The sequence below is a fragment of the Suncus etruscus genome, chromosome 6 (assembly GCF_024139225.1).
Source record: "Suncus etruscus isolate mSunEtr1 chromosome 6, mSunEtr1.pri.cur, whole genome shotgun sequence".
Taxonomy (NCBI): domain Eukaryota; kingdom Metazoa; phylum Chordata; class Mammalia; order Eulipotyphla; family Soricidae; genus Suncus; species Suncus etruscus.
The window spans coordinates 58514434-58531979 of record NC_064853.1 but is presented as its reverse complement, the minus strand read 5'-3'; the positions used below and the strand labels follow the sequence as shown (position 1 = coordinate 58531979).

General features: G+C 40.3%; 1 protein-coding gene across 1 annotated transcript in view; it reads right to left on the bottom strand.

Moving 5' to 3' along the window:
* LRRC31 (leucine rich repeat containing 31) overlaps nt 1-17546 on the bottom strand; it is a 46599-nt gene that overhangs the window by 17746 nt on the left and 11307 nt on the right. Inside the window, exons 2-3 of the mRNA XM_049775569.1 lie at nt 6429-6582; nt 2553-2720 (exon numbers count right to left, since the gene is read on the bottom strand). Of these exons, the coding sequence (XP_049631526.1) occupies nt 2553-2720; nt 6429-6582 (322 nt within the window). The remainder of the gene's footprint in view (nt 1-2552; nt 2721-6428; nt 6583-17546) is intronic.

Below are 17546 nucleotides of genomic sequence, written 5' to 3'. Positions count from 1 at the left end.
ATATCACAATGAACCACATATACAGAAAATGTGATTTGTTAGCATTTAGGGATAATCTATTTGTTCTGTTTTAAAAAAAATTACCCTCATCTGCAATCGCCAAATCTTACTTCTAGCTCTGTACTCCGGGCTGAATTCTGGCAGTGCTTGGCAAAGCATATGTGCTACCAGGGATGGAACCTAGTTGTTGACCACATGCAAGGAAAGTTCCCTCCTCCTATATTGTCTCTACCACCCAGCAGAAGCAAATTTAATACCAAATAAAATGCTAGCAAGTGCCTTGAATTCAAGAAGTTTTGCAAATTTTGATGACTGCTGAACATGAATTTCTCTCACTGGTAATTCATTTTGTGGACTAAGGCTTTAGAAATTTAGAAGCCCTATATCAAAATGCATATTTTCCAGAGCTATAACAGACAGCTGGGGGAGAACAGAGGTAATTTTTATGTGCCATTGCCAGATAATTGGATGTAACTTCCTCTAGTCCTGAGGTGTTCCCAAGACTAAAGAAAAGGAGTATCTGTTAAATTTTCTGTTTGCAGTGCATGTGGCACTAGATAGCCTGGCATTTGCCATTCTGAGCTGCACTGAGGAATTATAATGAATATAATAATGCTGAAATGTTTATTCTCCCTGTGTCATAAAACTAAGCTAGCAGGAGATAGTATGGATGATGAAAATGCATCCTAGTGGGAAAGAAAATAGAATTCTTCCAGCGTAAGACTCTGGGAAGTAGCAGATAGCTTGGAACACTGTAGAAACAAAACTCAGATATCTCTTTGTTCTGGTAAGTTTAGAATGGGTCCCAGGGAAGACATTATATTTCCTATTTTTCTAATATTTGAGGGAAGAAATTAGATTTAATATGAAATATACATTATAAAGGCCAGAGTAATAACACAGCAATAGCACAGTGCATTTGCCTGGCACACGGCCAACCTGGGTTTGATCCCAGGCATCCCATATTGTCCCCCAAGCCTGCCAGGAATGATTTCTGAGTGCAGAGACAGGGGTAAACCCTGAGCACTGATGGGTGTGGTCCAAAGAAAGAACCAAAGAAAGGGAAAAAAAAGAAATTATATATATTTTTGCTTCAATACCAGTATATCAATTTGTAATTTTACTACACCAGTTGCTTATGGAGCTAAAATGATCACACACAAACTATATAAGGATAATTTTGGGTGAAAGAATAGAGATGGAGGAATCCATTGATTATTGAATTCAGTTATACACTTTAAAGAAAATTTTAATCCTTACATCAGTATCAAGTTGGAGAAAAGAACTGAGGCTCAGAAAGGTTAAATAATCTCTCTCTCGTCACAAAGCTGGTTAGAAGTGGGGTTAGTATTTTTTATTAGGAACTGGTCAATTCCAAGAGGTATAAAGTTTTTACTTAATTTTGGGAGGGTAGGTCAGAGCACAGCTGGGCTCCAATTTTCTGATGAGAGATTAGAATAATGACATTTGGCATCAATTGTGGCTTTGCTATTGATTTGCTTGTCTTTGATTTTGTGAGCTATGCCCAGTGGTTCTCAGGGCTTACTTCCAGCTCAGTGCTCAGGTGTATGTAACTCCTGGCACTGTTCAAGGTATCAGGAAGTAGCAGGGGTTTAATTTAAGGCTTCTGAAAACAAAGTATATGTTTCACCCTTTAAGCTATCTCCCCAGTTTACACTGTCTTGTTTTTATATAATTTTTATAAAAACATAAGTGATCAATATACATCATCAAAATAATCTTCAGATAAAAAAATAAGAAGATGTTGGTTTTGTCTAAAACTAATCCTAAATGATATCTAAAACTAAGTATTTCAGTTGGTAAATAGCATGACAAATTTTATCCTATGTTCTGTGCTATTCTGTTTATTGCATAAAAGAATTCTAGTTTAGGGAAATAAGGGAGGGTACCAGGATCAAACAGATGTATGATCACTAAATAGTAAGCTAGACACAAAGGGGATCACTTATTCTAGCAGCCTGGGTTAGGGAGGGTGGGGGATATGAGATGCAAGATGGGAAAGGAGGGGGAGGGAGACAAATTTGGTGATGGGAATTCCCCTGATTCAATGTTAATATGTACCTAAAATATTACTCTGAAAGATATATAAGCCAATATGATCAAAATAAAAATTACATTTAAAAAAAGAATTCTAGTTTAAATCATTGCTTTGATTTAATTTTAAAAGGATGGGAGAAAACCAGGAGAGGATAACTATTTAGGTAGAATTGGAATAAATGTAACAATATTCTATTCTAACTGGTCTATTTTACATATGAGTCCAGAAATACAAGTTTTGCAGTTCTTTCTAGTAAAATCCCATGAAATCAGATCTCAGTCAGCCGTGTTCTCTTCTCTGTGCCAGAACTTAATAAAATGTTAGAACTGGTCACATGGCTACTCAAAAGGGCTCAACAGTGCATAGCATTACACCTATTGTTTTTGTCCCCAAGCACCATGGGGTGATGGATGATCCATACACTTATCTCATGAAGTTTGAATGGCAATGGTGTTTCACATTAAACCCTCTTTTATGAGAAACATTGTCATACCCAGGGCTAGAACATCTTCAGTGGTAAGCTTGCAATTCCCCAGTCTCAGGATTTTTAACTTGCTGATAAAATGAATTTGCTGGGTGATTGAATGGAGAGATCCACCAATGGAATCATTCCAGGAAATATCCAAGTTTTCCAAGTCTGGATGAAAAGGCAGCAAAGCAGCTAGAAGTGAAGAAAAGAAAATGAGCATATGGAGTTTGTGATTTTGAGCAATTAGAACTCACCAATGTGCATGAACATACAATGTCACACTGTGAGAGAAAAGGTACCCTCGGCCCTGTAGCAAGAGGGATTGTAACATTTGTTCATTGTAACATTTCTTCATTTCTTCCAAATAACTGTACTCTTGAAAATGGGGTAGTGTTTTCATAAGGTTTCATAAAGCCGAATTTATTGTAGTTGGAGCGACAATTTGGTTATCACCACTATCTCTGTATAATGTTCATTTGTTCTTTTGCTAGGCACAACTCCCTGACATCTATCAGTTCCTCATGCTGTAGGATAGATCCCGAGGCTGAAGGCCTAGGGAAGACATCTAAGATTTGTTTTGTTTTGTTTTGTTTTTAATAATATCTTTATTTAAGCATCATGATGACAAGCATGATTGCAGTTGGGTTCCAGTCATAAATAGAACACCCCCCCTTCACCAGTGCAACATTCCCACCACCAATGTCCCCATCTCCCTCCTCCCCCACCCCTGCCTATAATCGAGACAGGCATTCTACTTCTCTCACCCATTAACATTGTCATGATAGTGCTTAGTGTAGTTATTTCTCTAACTGCATTCACTCTTTGTGGTAAGCTTCATATCATGAGCCGGTCCTTCCAGCCCTCACCTCTATTATCTCTGGACATTATCATAATAATAGCTTTTGTTTTTCTTAAAACCCATAGATGAGTGAAACTATTCTGTATCTCTCTCTCTCTCTCTCTCTCTCTCTCTCTCTCTCTCTCTCTCTGACTTATTTCACTCAGCATAAGATTCCATGTCCATCCATGTATAGGAAAATTTTATGACTTCATTTCTCCTGACTGCTGCCTATATTCCATTGTGTATATGTACCCCAGTTTCTTTAGCCATTCATTTGTTGAAGGGCATCTTAGTTTTTTCCAGATTTTGTTTTATTGTTTTTTGGTTTTTGGGTTTTTTTTTGGGGGGGAGCCACACCCGTTTGATGCTCAGGGATTACTCCTGGCTACATGCTCCGAAATCGCCCCTGGCTTGGGGGGACCATATGGGACACCTGGGAATCCAACCGCTGTCCGTTCCTTGGCTAGCACTTGCAAGGCAATACCTTATCTCTAGCACCACCTCGCCGGCCCCAGTTTTTTCCAGATTCTGGCTATTGTAAATAGTGCTGCAACAAATATAGATGTGATAAAGGCATTTTTGTATTGTTTTTGTGTTTCTAGGGTATATCCCTAGGAGGGAATATAGCTAGATCATATGGGAGCTCAATTTCCAGTGTTTTTGAGGAATCTCCGTATTATTTTCCATAAAGGATGGACTAGAAGGCATTCCCACCAGCAGTGAATGAGAGTTCCTTTCTTCTCACATCCTCACCAGCACTGATTGTTCTTGTTCTTTGTGATGTGTGCCAGTCTCTGTACTGTGAGATGATACCTCATTTTACCATTGAGATTTGAAGAACTGTTTACTTTCTCTTTTTTTAAAGCTTTATTAATTGGCTATCACCACTTCACAAGGATTTAATTAAACTTAAATGAGGTTTATACAGGAATAAAGCCTGGTTAAAACCTTCTCTGTGTCTCTGCCTCCACTCATTACAAGTGAAATTATTCTCTGAGTAAGGGTTCTCAAAGGACATCTTTATAGCCAGAAGCAATAAGATGACAATGGAAATGCCATACTAGTGAGAGAAAGGATCATTGCTTGTTGGCATATGCATGGGCACTTGTATATATGTACCAAATGCAGTATGTCTTGATTTTTATGTATGTTTAGTAAAACATATCTCTTGTGTTTAATATGTGTGTGCATTTTTTGTTTCTGTTTATTTAGGCAGGTGTGGGGCTACATCTGGCAATGCTCAGGACTTACTTCTGGCTCTGTGTCCAGGGATCACTCCTTACAAGGCTCAGGGAACTATATGTGGTATTCACATGCAAAGCAAGTGTCTTAACCCCTTTATACTCTGCCCCCTTTCTCTCTCTCTTTTTCTCTCTCTTTCTCTGTCTCTCTGTCTCTTTCTCCCACTCTCTTTCTCTCTCTCTTTATCTGACCCTTTTGTTTTCTTTGTGATGCCAAGGATTGGACCCAGGAACTCACACAGGGTGCACCTCACACCCTGCAGTGACATCTAGTCCTATATATGTATCTTATTTTTTATCTTGGATGTTGCAGTGTCAGAAGCAACATGTTAAGCTTCTCTAGCTACTGGCACTGCAACTTAAAACTTCCTATTTAGAAGTCATGTATAGGAGCAAAAAAAAAGAGAGAGAGAGAGAGAGAGATATTCTTTTTTTACAAGCATTTGAAGCCCTCTTGCAATTACTTGTTCATCCTGATCTTAACTTTAGAAAGTAGAAAAGTCATTTGAACATGTTAAAAAATAAAATTCAAGCAGGATTCCTGACAAAAGACTCTTAGACCCACTCTGAGAAATCTAATCAATGTTCATTTTAGAAGATCCCAATTCAGAGGGTTTGGGTAGGTTCAAGTACCTTCATTCCTCAAGTTCTGCCAGTGGTTCTGACACACATGGGTATTTGAGAACTATAAACTCAAAAAAAATTGAGAACTATAGGAATGATTGAGAATGAAAAGAGAAGATAGGAGAAGAAAGAAGATGAGACGGAAGGAGAGAAGAAAAGAAGAGAGGAGAGGAGGAAAGGAGAGCAGAGGGGAGGGAGAGTAGAGAGGGGAAGGGTAGAGTGGTGGGAAGGGGAAAGGAAATGTGAAGGGTAATAGAAAGGGGATGGGGAGAGGAAGGAATTGGGAGGGGGAGGTGAGGGCTGAGAGAGTGGAAGGGTGAGGGAGGGAAAGGAGGGAAGGAGAGGGGAGGAGCTGAAAGGAACTGTGTGAGGAAGGGGAAAGGAAGGGGGAGAAGAGAGGAGAGGAGAGAAGGAATCTGTCCCAAATCTGTCCCAATATCCCAGCATGAATTTTAATGTCAAGAATTCATCTCTCAAATTGTCATTCTTTCAGTATATCCTGTTGGCACACACTTTTGGTTTGATTAAAAGCTTGATGTAAGGTGTCTGAAGAAAACAAGGGGAAAGGCAGTGATGGGATTCATCATATCCAAGCCCCTGATTAGCTGTTTCAAAATATGACTGTACCTTTGTGCATAAAAGGTGTAATATATAATTATAGGTATTTATACTTTTTCACCACAGAAAACTAAAAACACAAGAAGCCCTTTAAATGTTCAGCAGGGCTCAGCTTGATGAGTGAGTTGTTTTTTTTTTTTTTTTTTTTTGTCCACACTCGTTTGATGCTCAAGGGTTACTCCTGGCTAAGTGCTCAGAAATCACCCCTGGCTTGGGGGGACCATATGGGATGCCGGGGATCGAACCGCGGTCCTTTCTTGGCTAGCACTTGCAAGGCAGACACCTTACCTCTCTAACACCACCTCTCCGGCCCGTGATGAGTGAGTTTTATGACTTTACATCGTAAGCAAGAACACATGTTTTTCAAGGAGCAAGAGGTAACTAATAGGAATACAAACTTGCTTAGGAAAAGCAAAAGAATTTTCTTCCTAAATTAACTTTGTTTTAAATCTTAACAGTGGTACAGCTGCTCTCTTTACCCTGCCCAGGGCTACCCAATGGAGTGCGGGAGAGTTTTGCCTGCTGATGGCTACCCAAGGTCTCATCTTCTCTATGCAAGGCCAGCTGCATACAGACCCATTTCACTCACGTCCGACGCTGTTAATCCACGATTATTCAGATCCAGGCAAGTTTTGCCAGCTGTTTGGACCAACTTCTGCTCTTTTTTCTCTATCTGGGATTCCAGCTCCATTTCTGAAGTGAGAGATTTATTATAAGAACAAAACACTTGCTACGAATGACAGAGCCAAAGTATATCAGGACTGGAGTGCTAGGATAGCAAAGAAGATGCTTGTGTTACATAAGGCCAACCCAGATTCAATCTTCAGCACCTCATATGGTCCTCTGAGCACTGCTAGGTATGGTCCCCTCTCCAAAAAACCCCCAAACAAAATGGAACAGACTGCAAAGTCGATCACAAAAAAAAAAAAAAAAAAAAAAAAAAGCCAAAAGGCTGTAACTCCCACACTGTTTGTCCCTGAGGCCTCAGCTGACTGGGAAAGCCAACAGGAACCAAACTTAATCTATTCCTGCTGCCTGGTGCTCAGCACTGACCTTTTCTGTGACATTTTCTTACCAGAAAAGCCAGCGAAACTTATTGAAGTGATTCCGTGCCTGACTCAGGCTTCTCAATGTGTAGAAAGAGTTATATCCGTTAGTAACAAAGTGGTAAGACCAGCACTGTTTGAAGGACACATGTGTTTGGTGAATTCAGTTGTGTAGGTTGCCTGCTGACCAACAGTTTAGGAATGTTTGGTTTGGGGAAAGGGATGCAGTGAAACCACCCCTGATGTGCCCAAGGCTCACAAAGAAGTCTTCTTTTGCTGCTCCATCGACAAAACCAGGAACAGGGTCATGGAAGAGCCTTTGGATTTGCTCAACCTAGCCAGAAAATACATTCAGAAAGACTCATTCTTCCTTCGGTCCATAGGTGGCAGCGTCGCCAAGTTCCTCTGCAGCAACGTGACATTACTAGAATGACAAAGGTTTTCATCTGCTTGAGCTCCTGGTATTGAAGAAGTCTTTCTCTTACTGCAGGGGTCTGTGTATAAGATATACACCAGGCCCATCATGACTTGAAAAGGGAAATTGAACATCTAAGTACTGCCAATGACTTTAAAGTGGTTTTGTCGATAAAAATGTACAATTTAAAATAAACAAGGCCAACAGGTAAGCTGTGCCTTTGCACGTCTTGCATGCAGTAAGACCTAGAATTAATTCCCAGCATGGTTTTGGTCTCTTTAACACTGCAGAACTGATCCCTGAGCACAGAGCCAGGAGTAAATCTCAGGTCTCGGGATATGACCCAGCACAAACATAAATCTTTACAAATTGTGTGTGTGTGTGTGTGTGTGTGTGTGTGTGTGTGTGTGTGTGTGTGTGTGTGTGTATGTGTGTGTGTGTGTGGAGAGAGAAAGAGAGAGGGAGGCCTGGGACATGACTCAGTTGTAGAGGGCCTGCTTCACAGTATAAGATCCTTGATTCATTTCCTTGTATATGACAAAAAATATATAAAGATCACACTTGTGTGTGTAGTTTGTATAACTGTTATTTTTGTGTCACAATTTTTTCTTGTGTTGAAGCTAATTGCTTTTTCTATTCTGTTTATAATCATTTGTTGTTCTTTTCTCTTCATATCTTCATAGGTTTAACTATAACCCAAATTCTAACTTCATCAAGCCTTCAATTTCTTCTCTCCTCAAGTCATCGTTACTAATATGTCTTTTATGGCCAAATGTTTAGAAAAAGTGGCTTGTTCTTGATGACCTCACTTCATATTTTACTAATTAATTTTCTAATTTCTGGCTGTCATACTCAACCATCTAATGAATTATTTTTTCTCAAAACTCACCAACAACCACCTGTTAGTCAATAAATTTATAAATCAGTCCATTTACATCCTGCCTCCCATCTGAGATGTTTGATGTAATTGGCAAGTTTGGGGCAGTGGTTCAAATAATTTTTTCAGCAAGTAAGGTCACATAACTTTTCTGACATTGGTTTGCTTACCACACAGATTATAATTCCTTGATCAGAGAAAGTACTAGTGCAGTGGGTAGGGCACTTGTCTAGTCTTACACATAACTAACTCAGGTTCGATTCTTGGAACCCCATACAGTCCCCGAGCCTTCCCATGAGTGATCCTGAGTGCAGAGCAAGAAGTGAGACCTGAGCACCACTAGGTCTGATCCAAAACTTCCCACTTCCAACAACAACAAAAAGAACATAAATCTTGTCAGGTTCATTTTTCAGAGTTATAGTCACATAGCCATAATGACTTCAGTTTAATAGAGTTTTCAGAGAAAAGAGGTACATTTTATTTTTGTTTTGTGGGTTTACTTTACATACAAATTTTTGCTTTTTCTTGATTTTTCTTTTCCTTTAAGCCACTCACCACAGTGCTCAAAGATTACTCCTGAATCTGCACTCAGAAATCACTTCTAGTGGGTTCAGGTGCCAAATGGGGTGCTGGAACTGGAATCTAGGTAGGCTGTGTGCAAGGCAAGATTAATATCCACTGTATGGTTGGACTAGCACCCTGGTTTCTTTGCTTTTTAATTTCATTTACTTTTCCCCTAATCCATATTCCTTTAATTTTCTTATTTTCATTTTTTCTATGAAATGTAGTTTAACTACATATTGAAGAGGTACATAGCTAACAGAATAGTTAAATTAATTAGCAAATGGATGACTATTATATTTGTAGCTTCTCAATGAACAAAATAAAACAACTTGGTAAAGACTCATCAATACACCTAAGTATAAATATGAGTACCAATTTATAAAAAAAATAGCTGGATATCTCTTCACAGACTGTATACTTAAAAAATCTATTAATCCCTTTCTTTAAGAGATATCCTTTTTAGGTTTTGCAGGTTTTTTTGTTTGTTTGTTTGGTTGGTTGGTTTGGTTTGATTTTTGGGTCACACCCAGTGGCACTCAGAGATTACTCCTGATTCTGCACTCAGAAGTTACTCCTGACAGGCTCGGGGAATCGTATGGGATACTAGATATCAAAACTGGGTGAGCTGTGTGCAAGGTAAATACCCTGCCCACTCTGCTTTCGCTCAGATCCCAAATATCCTTTTTGTTTGTCTTGGGGTCATACCTGGTAGTGCTCAGGGGTTATGTTTATTTGATACCTGGGGAACAATGCAGTGCCAGGGTTCAAACTTGGGACTCCCATATGCAAAACATATACACTTGCCCTTGAGCTTCAATCAAAGGCAGTAAAGTCAAAGGAATGACATAACAAGTTACTGTTTTCTTTGGGAAAAGGGGTGGGGTTGTTCGGTCACACAAGATTGTCATCAGTACTTATTCCTGATTCTGAAATCAGACAACACTACTCGTAAGGTCTGGGGAACCATGTTAAGGATCAATCAGCACTGTGCAAAGCACAAGTGCTACCTGCTATATTGTCTCTCTGACTCCAAAAGTTCCTGCCTTCAAAAAGCTATCTGTCAAATAGAGGTGGCAGACAAAAGAGCCAAGGTCACAATGCACAAGAAAAGGGCCTGCAAAGGAGGACTGGTGACCCATGGTAGTAGGTGGGTGTAAAGAAGATTCTAAAAGAAAATGGCCCTCAAATTTCACTACAAATAATGAGTGGAATACTGACAAGCATCCTTAGTTGCTTTCTTTTTTTTTTTTATCATGCACTGAAAATTCTATTAAACAACTCTAGCTGGTGCACAGAGATGCTACTATAAACTGGATGCTTGCCTCCCGTGGGGCTACCCCAGGATGGATCCTTCATACCCCAAATGGTCCCCAGATCATCACCACTTAGAAATATTTTCTAAGATCAATTGTAGCTTTCAATTCTTCCTTGCCTATAAATTGATTCAAATAGATGGAGGGGAAATGACAAAAACTGCTTGCATCTCTGTGTGCATTTATTACTTGGTATAATAAAGTATATTTTCATTAACAGCAGCAATGATAACAAAACAGAGGACTAGGAATTAGCCAAGTGGATGGTATAAAGGAGGGGTCCTGGCAAGAGGGGTGACACAGAAAGGGATGATCTAATGCAAAGTTCTTTCTAAGCACCAGACACAACTTCCAGGTGCAAGGAACTACTTTTAGGAGAACATGGTCATTTAGGAAAAAAACAAATAAATCAGATGTAATGAGCAAAGGAAAAGCATGGGACTGTGATGGGAGACTATGAGAAGGCAGAGGCCTGGAAAAGCTAGCCAAGAGATCACAAATATCTTCAAGACCATGTTTGGGAGTTCAAGGTAAGAGTCTCTGTGACGAAAAAAATAGTCTCTGTGACAAATGTGAAGCAGATAAGCGACAGCACCATATATGTGTTTTATAAAGTGCTCCAGGTTGGCAAGAAAGCCAAATGAGAAACAGAGAAACTAGTTAGGAAATGTTCTATTGACCCAAGCAAGAAGCAATGTGTGCCAATAAAGCAATAGAGAGAGGTAGCCAGGAAAAGAGTGATTTGGGGTAAAAAAAAATTCACTTGATTGAACTCCAGGAGCCACTGAATTAGGAAAGGAATGGAAACAGAAAAGCACAAGCTAGATCTTAAACTGTTAATTTAGTTATCATTATGGGTATCCATTAACCATGTTCCTGAAGCTTTAAATCGCACTTTAGATCAAATATCAGCAATTTTCTGATAGAAATTATTTTCTAATAAATAAATATCCAACTTAAGATGCATTTTAAAGAACATATTTTAAAGGTAAAACTAATTGAAATACATTTAAAATACATTTATTTAAGGCAAAAAGATATTTTTATATTTGATGCAAATAATTTGTTGGAAATAAGGGTGGATATAAATAAAACAGGACTGACCACTTGTTAATAATTAACTTGTAGAGAGTCAGAAAGATAATTCAATGAGTTGAGTACACTATTTGGATCCAGACCTGGCTTTATTTCTAACACCATATTGTCTCTTGTGTACCCCTGAGCACTAAGCATGTATAGTCCCTGAGCACTGCCAAGGTGTGACTCTAAAAACAAATATAATCAAAATAAATAGGGACTGGAGCAATAGCGCAGCAGTACACTGTTTGCCTTGCACATGGCTGATCCAGGACGGACCTTGGTTTGATCCCCAGTGTCCCACATGGCCCTCTGAGCCAGGAGCAATTTCTGAGCGCATAGCCAGAAGTAACCCCTGAGCATCATCGAGTGTGGACCAAAAACAAAACAAAACAAAAATTTAAAATAAATAGAAATAAAGAATTATGAAAACAATTTAGATGTTAGATGAAGTGATCATGGAGACACCTTTGGGTTTTTATTTATTTATTTATTTCTACTTCTGCGTGTATGCTCAGGGATCATTCTTGGAAGGCTTGGAGGCTCCTGGATTGAATCTGGGTTGACAACATACAAGAAAAGCATCCTTTCTTCTGGATTATCTCTCTGTCCTTATCTAACCCGTTGAAAACTGCCATCTAGAGAAGTTTGCCTTCAGAAACTACTAGAATTGAGTCTTCCCCGCCCTTATTTTTCACTTTCCTTATTTTATTCTTGAGAACACGACCCTATTAAAACCTTCTAGCTGCAAAGAGGGTGGGGGTACACTGGTATTGGATGTGCTATTGGAATTATGTGTGTGAGAATCCACTATTAATAGTACTGTAAACTACAAAATCTCAATTAAAAAAAAAAACTAGAGAACCTCCAGGAAAAACAAAGCAGAACACCCTTTGACAGCAAAGAACTTATTAACTCCATCAGCAAAACCTCCTGTGGATAGATCCTGGTCCATATCTAATGAGGAAGACATATAACTCGTGTCTTTGCTAGAGTCTTCCCTGGAAGGGACCAAGACCTCTGAGCTCATACGGATCCTAGTTTCAGGGTTAGGGGCAGAGAGCCAGAGAGATATTTGAATAGTCTGAGCTGAATTCAGCCTGTCCTGGAAAACAGACTTGGGAGAGTTGAGTGAAGCTGCCTGTATAATGAAGAATTGGCCAAAGAAAAGAGACACAAAGCTTAGAAAAAAAACAGCTTCGAAAGCTTCCTGGCACCAAGACTAAAGTTTGGTGGCGGGAGAAATCTGGTTTGGTGGGGATGAACCAAGTGGGATGTGGGTGCATTGAGGAATGTTAAGGACTAGGGTTAGGTCTGGTAGGATCCGAGTTTATTCATCTGTCTTGTGTCTTACAGGAGAATTAGCAAGATACACCATAAATCATTTCAAATTCTGGTCATCAAATCTGTCCTTGAGTCAGGACCTAATAAATAATCTTGAAATTGCTATGTCACTCATTAGGCAATATAAGGTTTCTGAGTCATTTTGATTTGTTTATTAATCATGGGTTTCTAGAATGACCTTGAAAAGTTCCCCTCAATATCTGTAGGTGGAATGTTCCAGTCACCTAGATGCAGTGGTCGGCAAGCCGCAGCTCGCGAGCCACATGCGACTCTTGACACTTTTTAATGCGGCTCTTCTGTGTGCCCGGCGGCCGCTGCAGGAGTCAGGACTCTGCTCCTAGCCTCTGACAGTGCGCGCCCTGTGTGGCTCTCAAAATGAATTTCAATCGTGGTTTTGGCGAGATTTGGCTCAGTTGAAAAAAAAGGCTGCCCACCACTGAGTCCTAAAGCATGTTTAGGGAGTCACAATTGCTTTACTTTCAAATTATCATTTCAAAATAGGGCAAGACCCACTCAGGTTTACCTTAGCTCCAGTTCTAAACCACTGTCCACTGATGACAAAAGCCTCAGTGGGTTAGGTGAGAAAGATACTTGTAACTTTAGTTCAAGTACCAGGAGAAAACCTGCTGTTTCTGGCTGCCCTGCCTGGATTCTGCTCCCCTCCTTTGGATCATTTCCTGTAATTGAGCCTCTGGCCCCAACCCAAGACTTACCTGTGTAGTTGTTTTCATTCCATTTCACTGTTTGGAGGTTTATACAGCACTAGTCCCAGGAGAGCCATGACCACTAGTGCAGTGCAAGTGCACTCATCCCCAACCCACACTCCAACTGTTCATTTCAACTCCCAAGTCTTAAGAAAACACTGCAGGTAAATGATCCAGGATGTGGTAATTTACTCAGAGAAACCCCACCCAGCCTGCGGGTCTACGGTATCAGAGTGCAGAGAGGGTGGGGAGGGCCAGAAGGCAAAAAGGGAAAGAAACACGACTGAAAACAAAGGAAGGTGGAGAAAAGACAGCAGGTACTAGGAAATCAGAGAGGTGCGGGGCTGAAGAAGGTGCCTGAATGAGGGACAGGAAGCAACAATGGCAGATACCAGACTAAACAGTGGCTTAGGTAGTCAGTTACTATGTTCATACTTTGAAAAACATTATTCTTTTTTATTCAAAATGTTTGGAAAGTGCTTCTTATAAAACAAAACAAGATTTGTTAAGGCTTCTTGGAAGAGGGCCAGACAAATAGTTCAGAACTTAAGGCATTTGCATGGGGTTGACCTGGGTCAGTCTCTGGCACTCCAGGAGTTGATCCCTAAGCACAGAGAAGAAGTAAGTCATAAGCAGTGCTGGGTGTGGTTCCCAAATTTAAAAAAAAAGTAAGGAAAGATAGAAACCTTAGAGGAGTTTTTTATGTTTTTCCCTCACCTCCACACTGGATTTTACTTTGTGGAGGCAAACTCTGGTAAACCAAGTCTGGCAGTTTTGCAGATCACTACATTACAACCAGACCACAGCAGTTAAAACACGGAGTTTTCCCTTTCCTCCCAGAATCAGAGGCATTTATTTAATATATTAAGTCTTTTTTTTTTAAGTATCTGGCATTTCAAGTCAATTTAATGTCAATGGGGCAATGCTGCCATTATAAATAACCTTCATCAAATTATTTGTCATGAAAGTCTCAGAATAATTTATGATTGCTGTGTTATTTTTTTTGTACTTCATTGGTCTCCCTCTTTCTTTTCTCTCTCCCTCTCCTTCTCTTTCACTCTCAGTCTTCTTTTTCTTTGAGATACTTTTAGATATTGTGATTACTGGAGGGGTATCATGCATATCACTTTCCTCCTTTCAGCACCCAGTTCTTGTCCAGAATGATCAGTTCCAGCTATCATTGTCATAATGCTTCCATCTCTGCCCTAACTGCACTCCCCCGCTCTTTGTGGCAAGCTTACTAAAATGGATAAAGTTCTAAAATTTTAATCAGTGTTTCAGAATAATTATATTTTAATGCTGCTTATTAAAGAGAAATGCATTTTTCCTTCTCCGGGAAACTTATTTTGATCAAAAGAATGCTACAGCATGGATGAAATGAAAGAATATATGCTAAGTTTAACAAGCCCAGTCACAAAAAGAAAAACATTTTATGATGCCACTTACATAAGGAACTTAAGATGGAGTTGAGGCACCAGACATGGAACTCTGATCCTCATTCAAGTGATATGAACACGCTATCATTGAGCTACATTCCTACCTCCTACATGAGTTGACTAAAGTAGTCAGATTCTAGAAACAGACCGAAAAAATCGCGTCTTCCAGGGGCTTAGAGTTGCAGGCTTGGAAAAGAAGATGAAGAGAGGAGAACCTGGGCTGTTGTTTAATGGGGATAGCTTTTAGTTTTAAGAAATTAAAAAGGCGGGTCCGGAGAGATAGCATGGAGGTAAGGCATTTGCCTTACATGTGGAAGGTCGGTGGTTAGAATCCCGGCATCCCATATGGTCCCCTAAGCCTGCCAGGAGCCATTTCTGAGCATAGAGCCAGGAGTAACCCCTGAGCGCTGCCGGGTGTGACCCCCCCAAAAAACAAACAAACAAAAAAAGAAATGAAAAAGGGGTCAGAGCGGTGGAGCAGAATGGTAAGGCTTCTGCCTTGCCAGCACTAGCCTAGGACGGACTGCATTTCGATCCCCTGGCATTTCATATGGTCCCTTAAGCCAGGAGCAATTTCTGAGAGCATAGCCAGGAGTAACTCTTGAAAGTCACTGGGTGTGCCCCCCACCAAAAAAAAAAAAAAAAGAAAGAAAAGAAAAGAAATGAAAGAAGTTCTGGAGATCTGTTGTTCAACAATGGGAATATATTTCATGCTATTCAATTGTACACTTAAAAATATTGTAATAGTCATTTAAAAAAACTTTTAAAATTTTATTAACTTAATAAACACTATCATTTACAAAATTATTCATTATACAGTTGTCTTCAGCACATATATTCCAACACCATTCCCACCACCAGTTTGACCTTCCCTCTACCAATGTCCCCAGTTTTCCTCTATAACACAGCCTTCCCCTTTAGCAGGCACAAAATGAATTTATTTCATATTACTTACTCCAAGGGAATTTAGAAGAATGAAAAATGTAATTTTTAGAAAATAAATAAATAACAGTTCATTTGTGATTATTTAATGTGCTATTCTTTATACCAGTATATTTGTAATTAATCTTTAACTGATCACTTCTATTGTTGTTGTTGTTTTTTTCTTTTTGAGCCACACCCTTAATGCTCAGGGGTTACTCCTAGCTATGTGCTCAGAAATCACTTCTGGCTTGGGGGATCATATGGGACGCCGGGGGATTGAATGGCTGTCCGTCCTAGGTTAGCGAGTGCAAGTAGGTTAGCCTTACTGCTTTCGCCACCGCTCTGGCCCTTCTATTGGTTTTTTATTTTAAAAATTTTGTATGTTTTTTTAAATTTATTTAAAAGAAATATATCACATAGATAACACAAATGATATTAATACATTTATTTCAGAAAGAACAAAGATAAAGTTATTTTTAAAAAAAACCTGGGGAGCCGAGCAGGGAGGTCCTGCCAGCATGGCGTTTGGCAGCCCTCCGCCATGCCAAAGGCTGCTTTAACCAGCCCTAGGAAGGGGTGCGGGACATGGGTCACCCCAGCACCCCCCTACCTCCTTCCTCCGGTACTCCAGGACTTTGCCTGGCCACATGGCTGGACAAGACAGTGAGGTGGGTCCTTTGGAGGAGTTTATTGGTTTTCCTAGGCTTTCCCCATTTTCCTCCTGGCTCCAAAGGGGGGAGGAGGGCTCCGACCTTCCGACCTTCCGACTCGGGAAGGATCTCTTTCCTTCCTGGGAGCCAAGCCGGGAGGTCCTGCCAGCATGGCGTTTGGCAACCCTCCGCCATGTCAAAGGCTGCTTTAACCAGGCATAGGAAGGGGTGCGGGACATGGGTCACAATAGGTTCTGACATTCGAACTTATCAGGGAAGTTTCCTTATTAAACCTGTCCATTGTGAAACCGCACAGGGGCACTAGCCCCCGCGCAGAACATTGTAAGAAATATATGGATATCATTGTGTTTCATCTGCTTGTCATTATCTGAACGCCCTCCAGGCGCTCGTTTTATTCCTTTACTCCCTCACTCCCATCTCTTGTTACCCCACATTTAACCATTTTCTGTACTAATGATTTTTGTTTTGGCCAAGGTGGTTTACATATCTTTCACAGTAATTTTTGGGTGGAGTCTGAAGCTTCAGCGGCAACTCGTCATGGCAAGGTTCCATGCTGTAGGCTTTTTGGCCAAGATAAGGTGAAAATGCAGCCTCACCCCCCCCCCCCACACACACACACACAGCCTTCTCTCTCCTTCCTCCCCATCCCCAGGGTTATTCCTGGATACCTGCGCAGGGTCCCAGCAAGTGGGTTCCAGTGAGGTGCAATTTAAGAGACCCCAGGCTTCCTTTTTCCTGCAAGGGTCTGGGAGGGGACTGCTGAACTTTCAACTTTCAGCAATTAGGAAGCAAAAGCTTCTCGGGGAGTCGGAAGCTTCAGCAGGCAACAGGGGAAGACATGGCTCCATGCTCTCTTCGCTTGTCCAATCACAGACCAAAGTGGTGTCTCGGAAACACCCCCCTCCCTCTTGACTATTTCTAAAACATAAAAGGGACATGTGTATCTCCTTTGTATATCTCAGATGTATTCCCTTAACATCTATAACTCTTTTCGAATATCCTCATATAGTGACAATTTTGCCCACTGGTTTTTGTTATTTGTTTGATTTTTCCCCTTTGAGATCTGTTTTATAAGCAATACTGTTAGAAGAGTATCTCTATATAGATTTCATGTTTGTACCAAGTTACGGGGAACGTTGGACTTTATTCGTAGGCCCCCAGATGCACCAACAATATCTTGTGGTATTGCTTCTCCTTTGCATAGGCACATTAAAATGGGAAAATAATACATATGCAAACAAGTTCTTATCTAGTAGAGATGGGAACACAAATTTGGTAATGTAATTAGGCCTTTTACCCTGAACATTGGCATAATGATTTGGC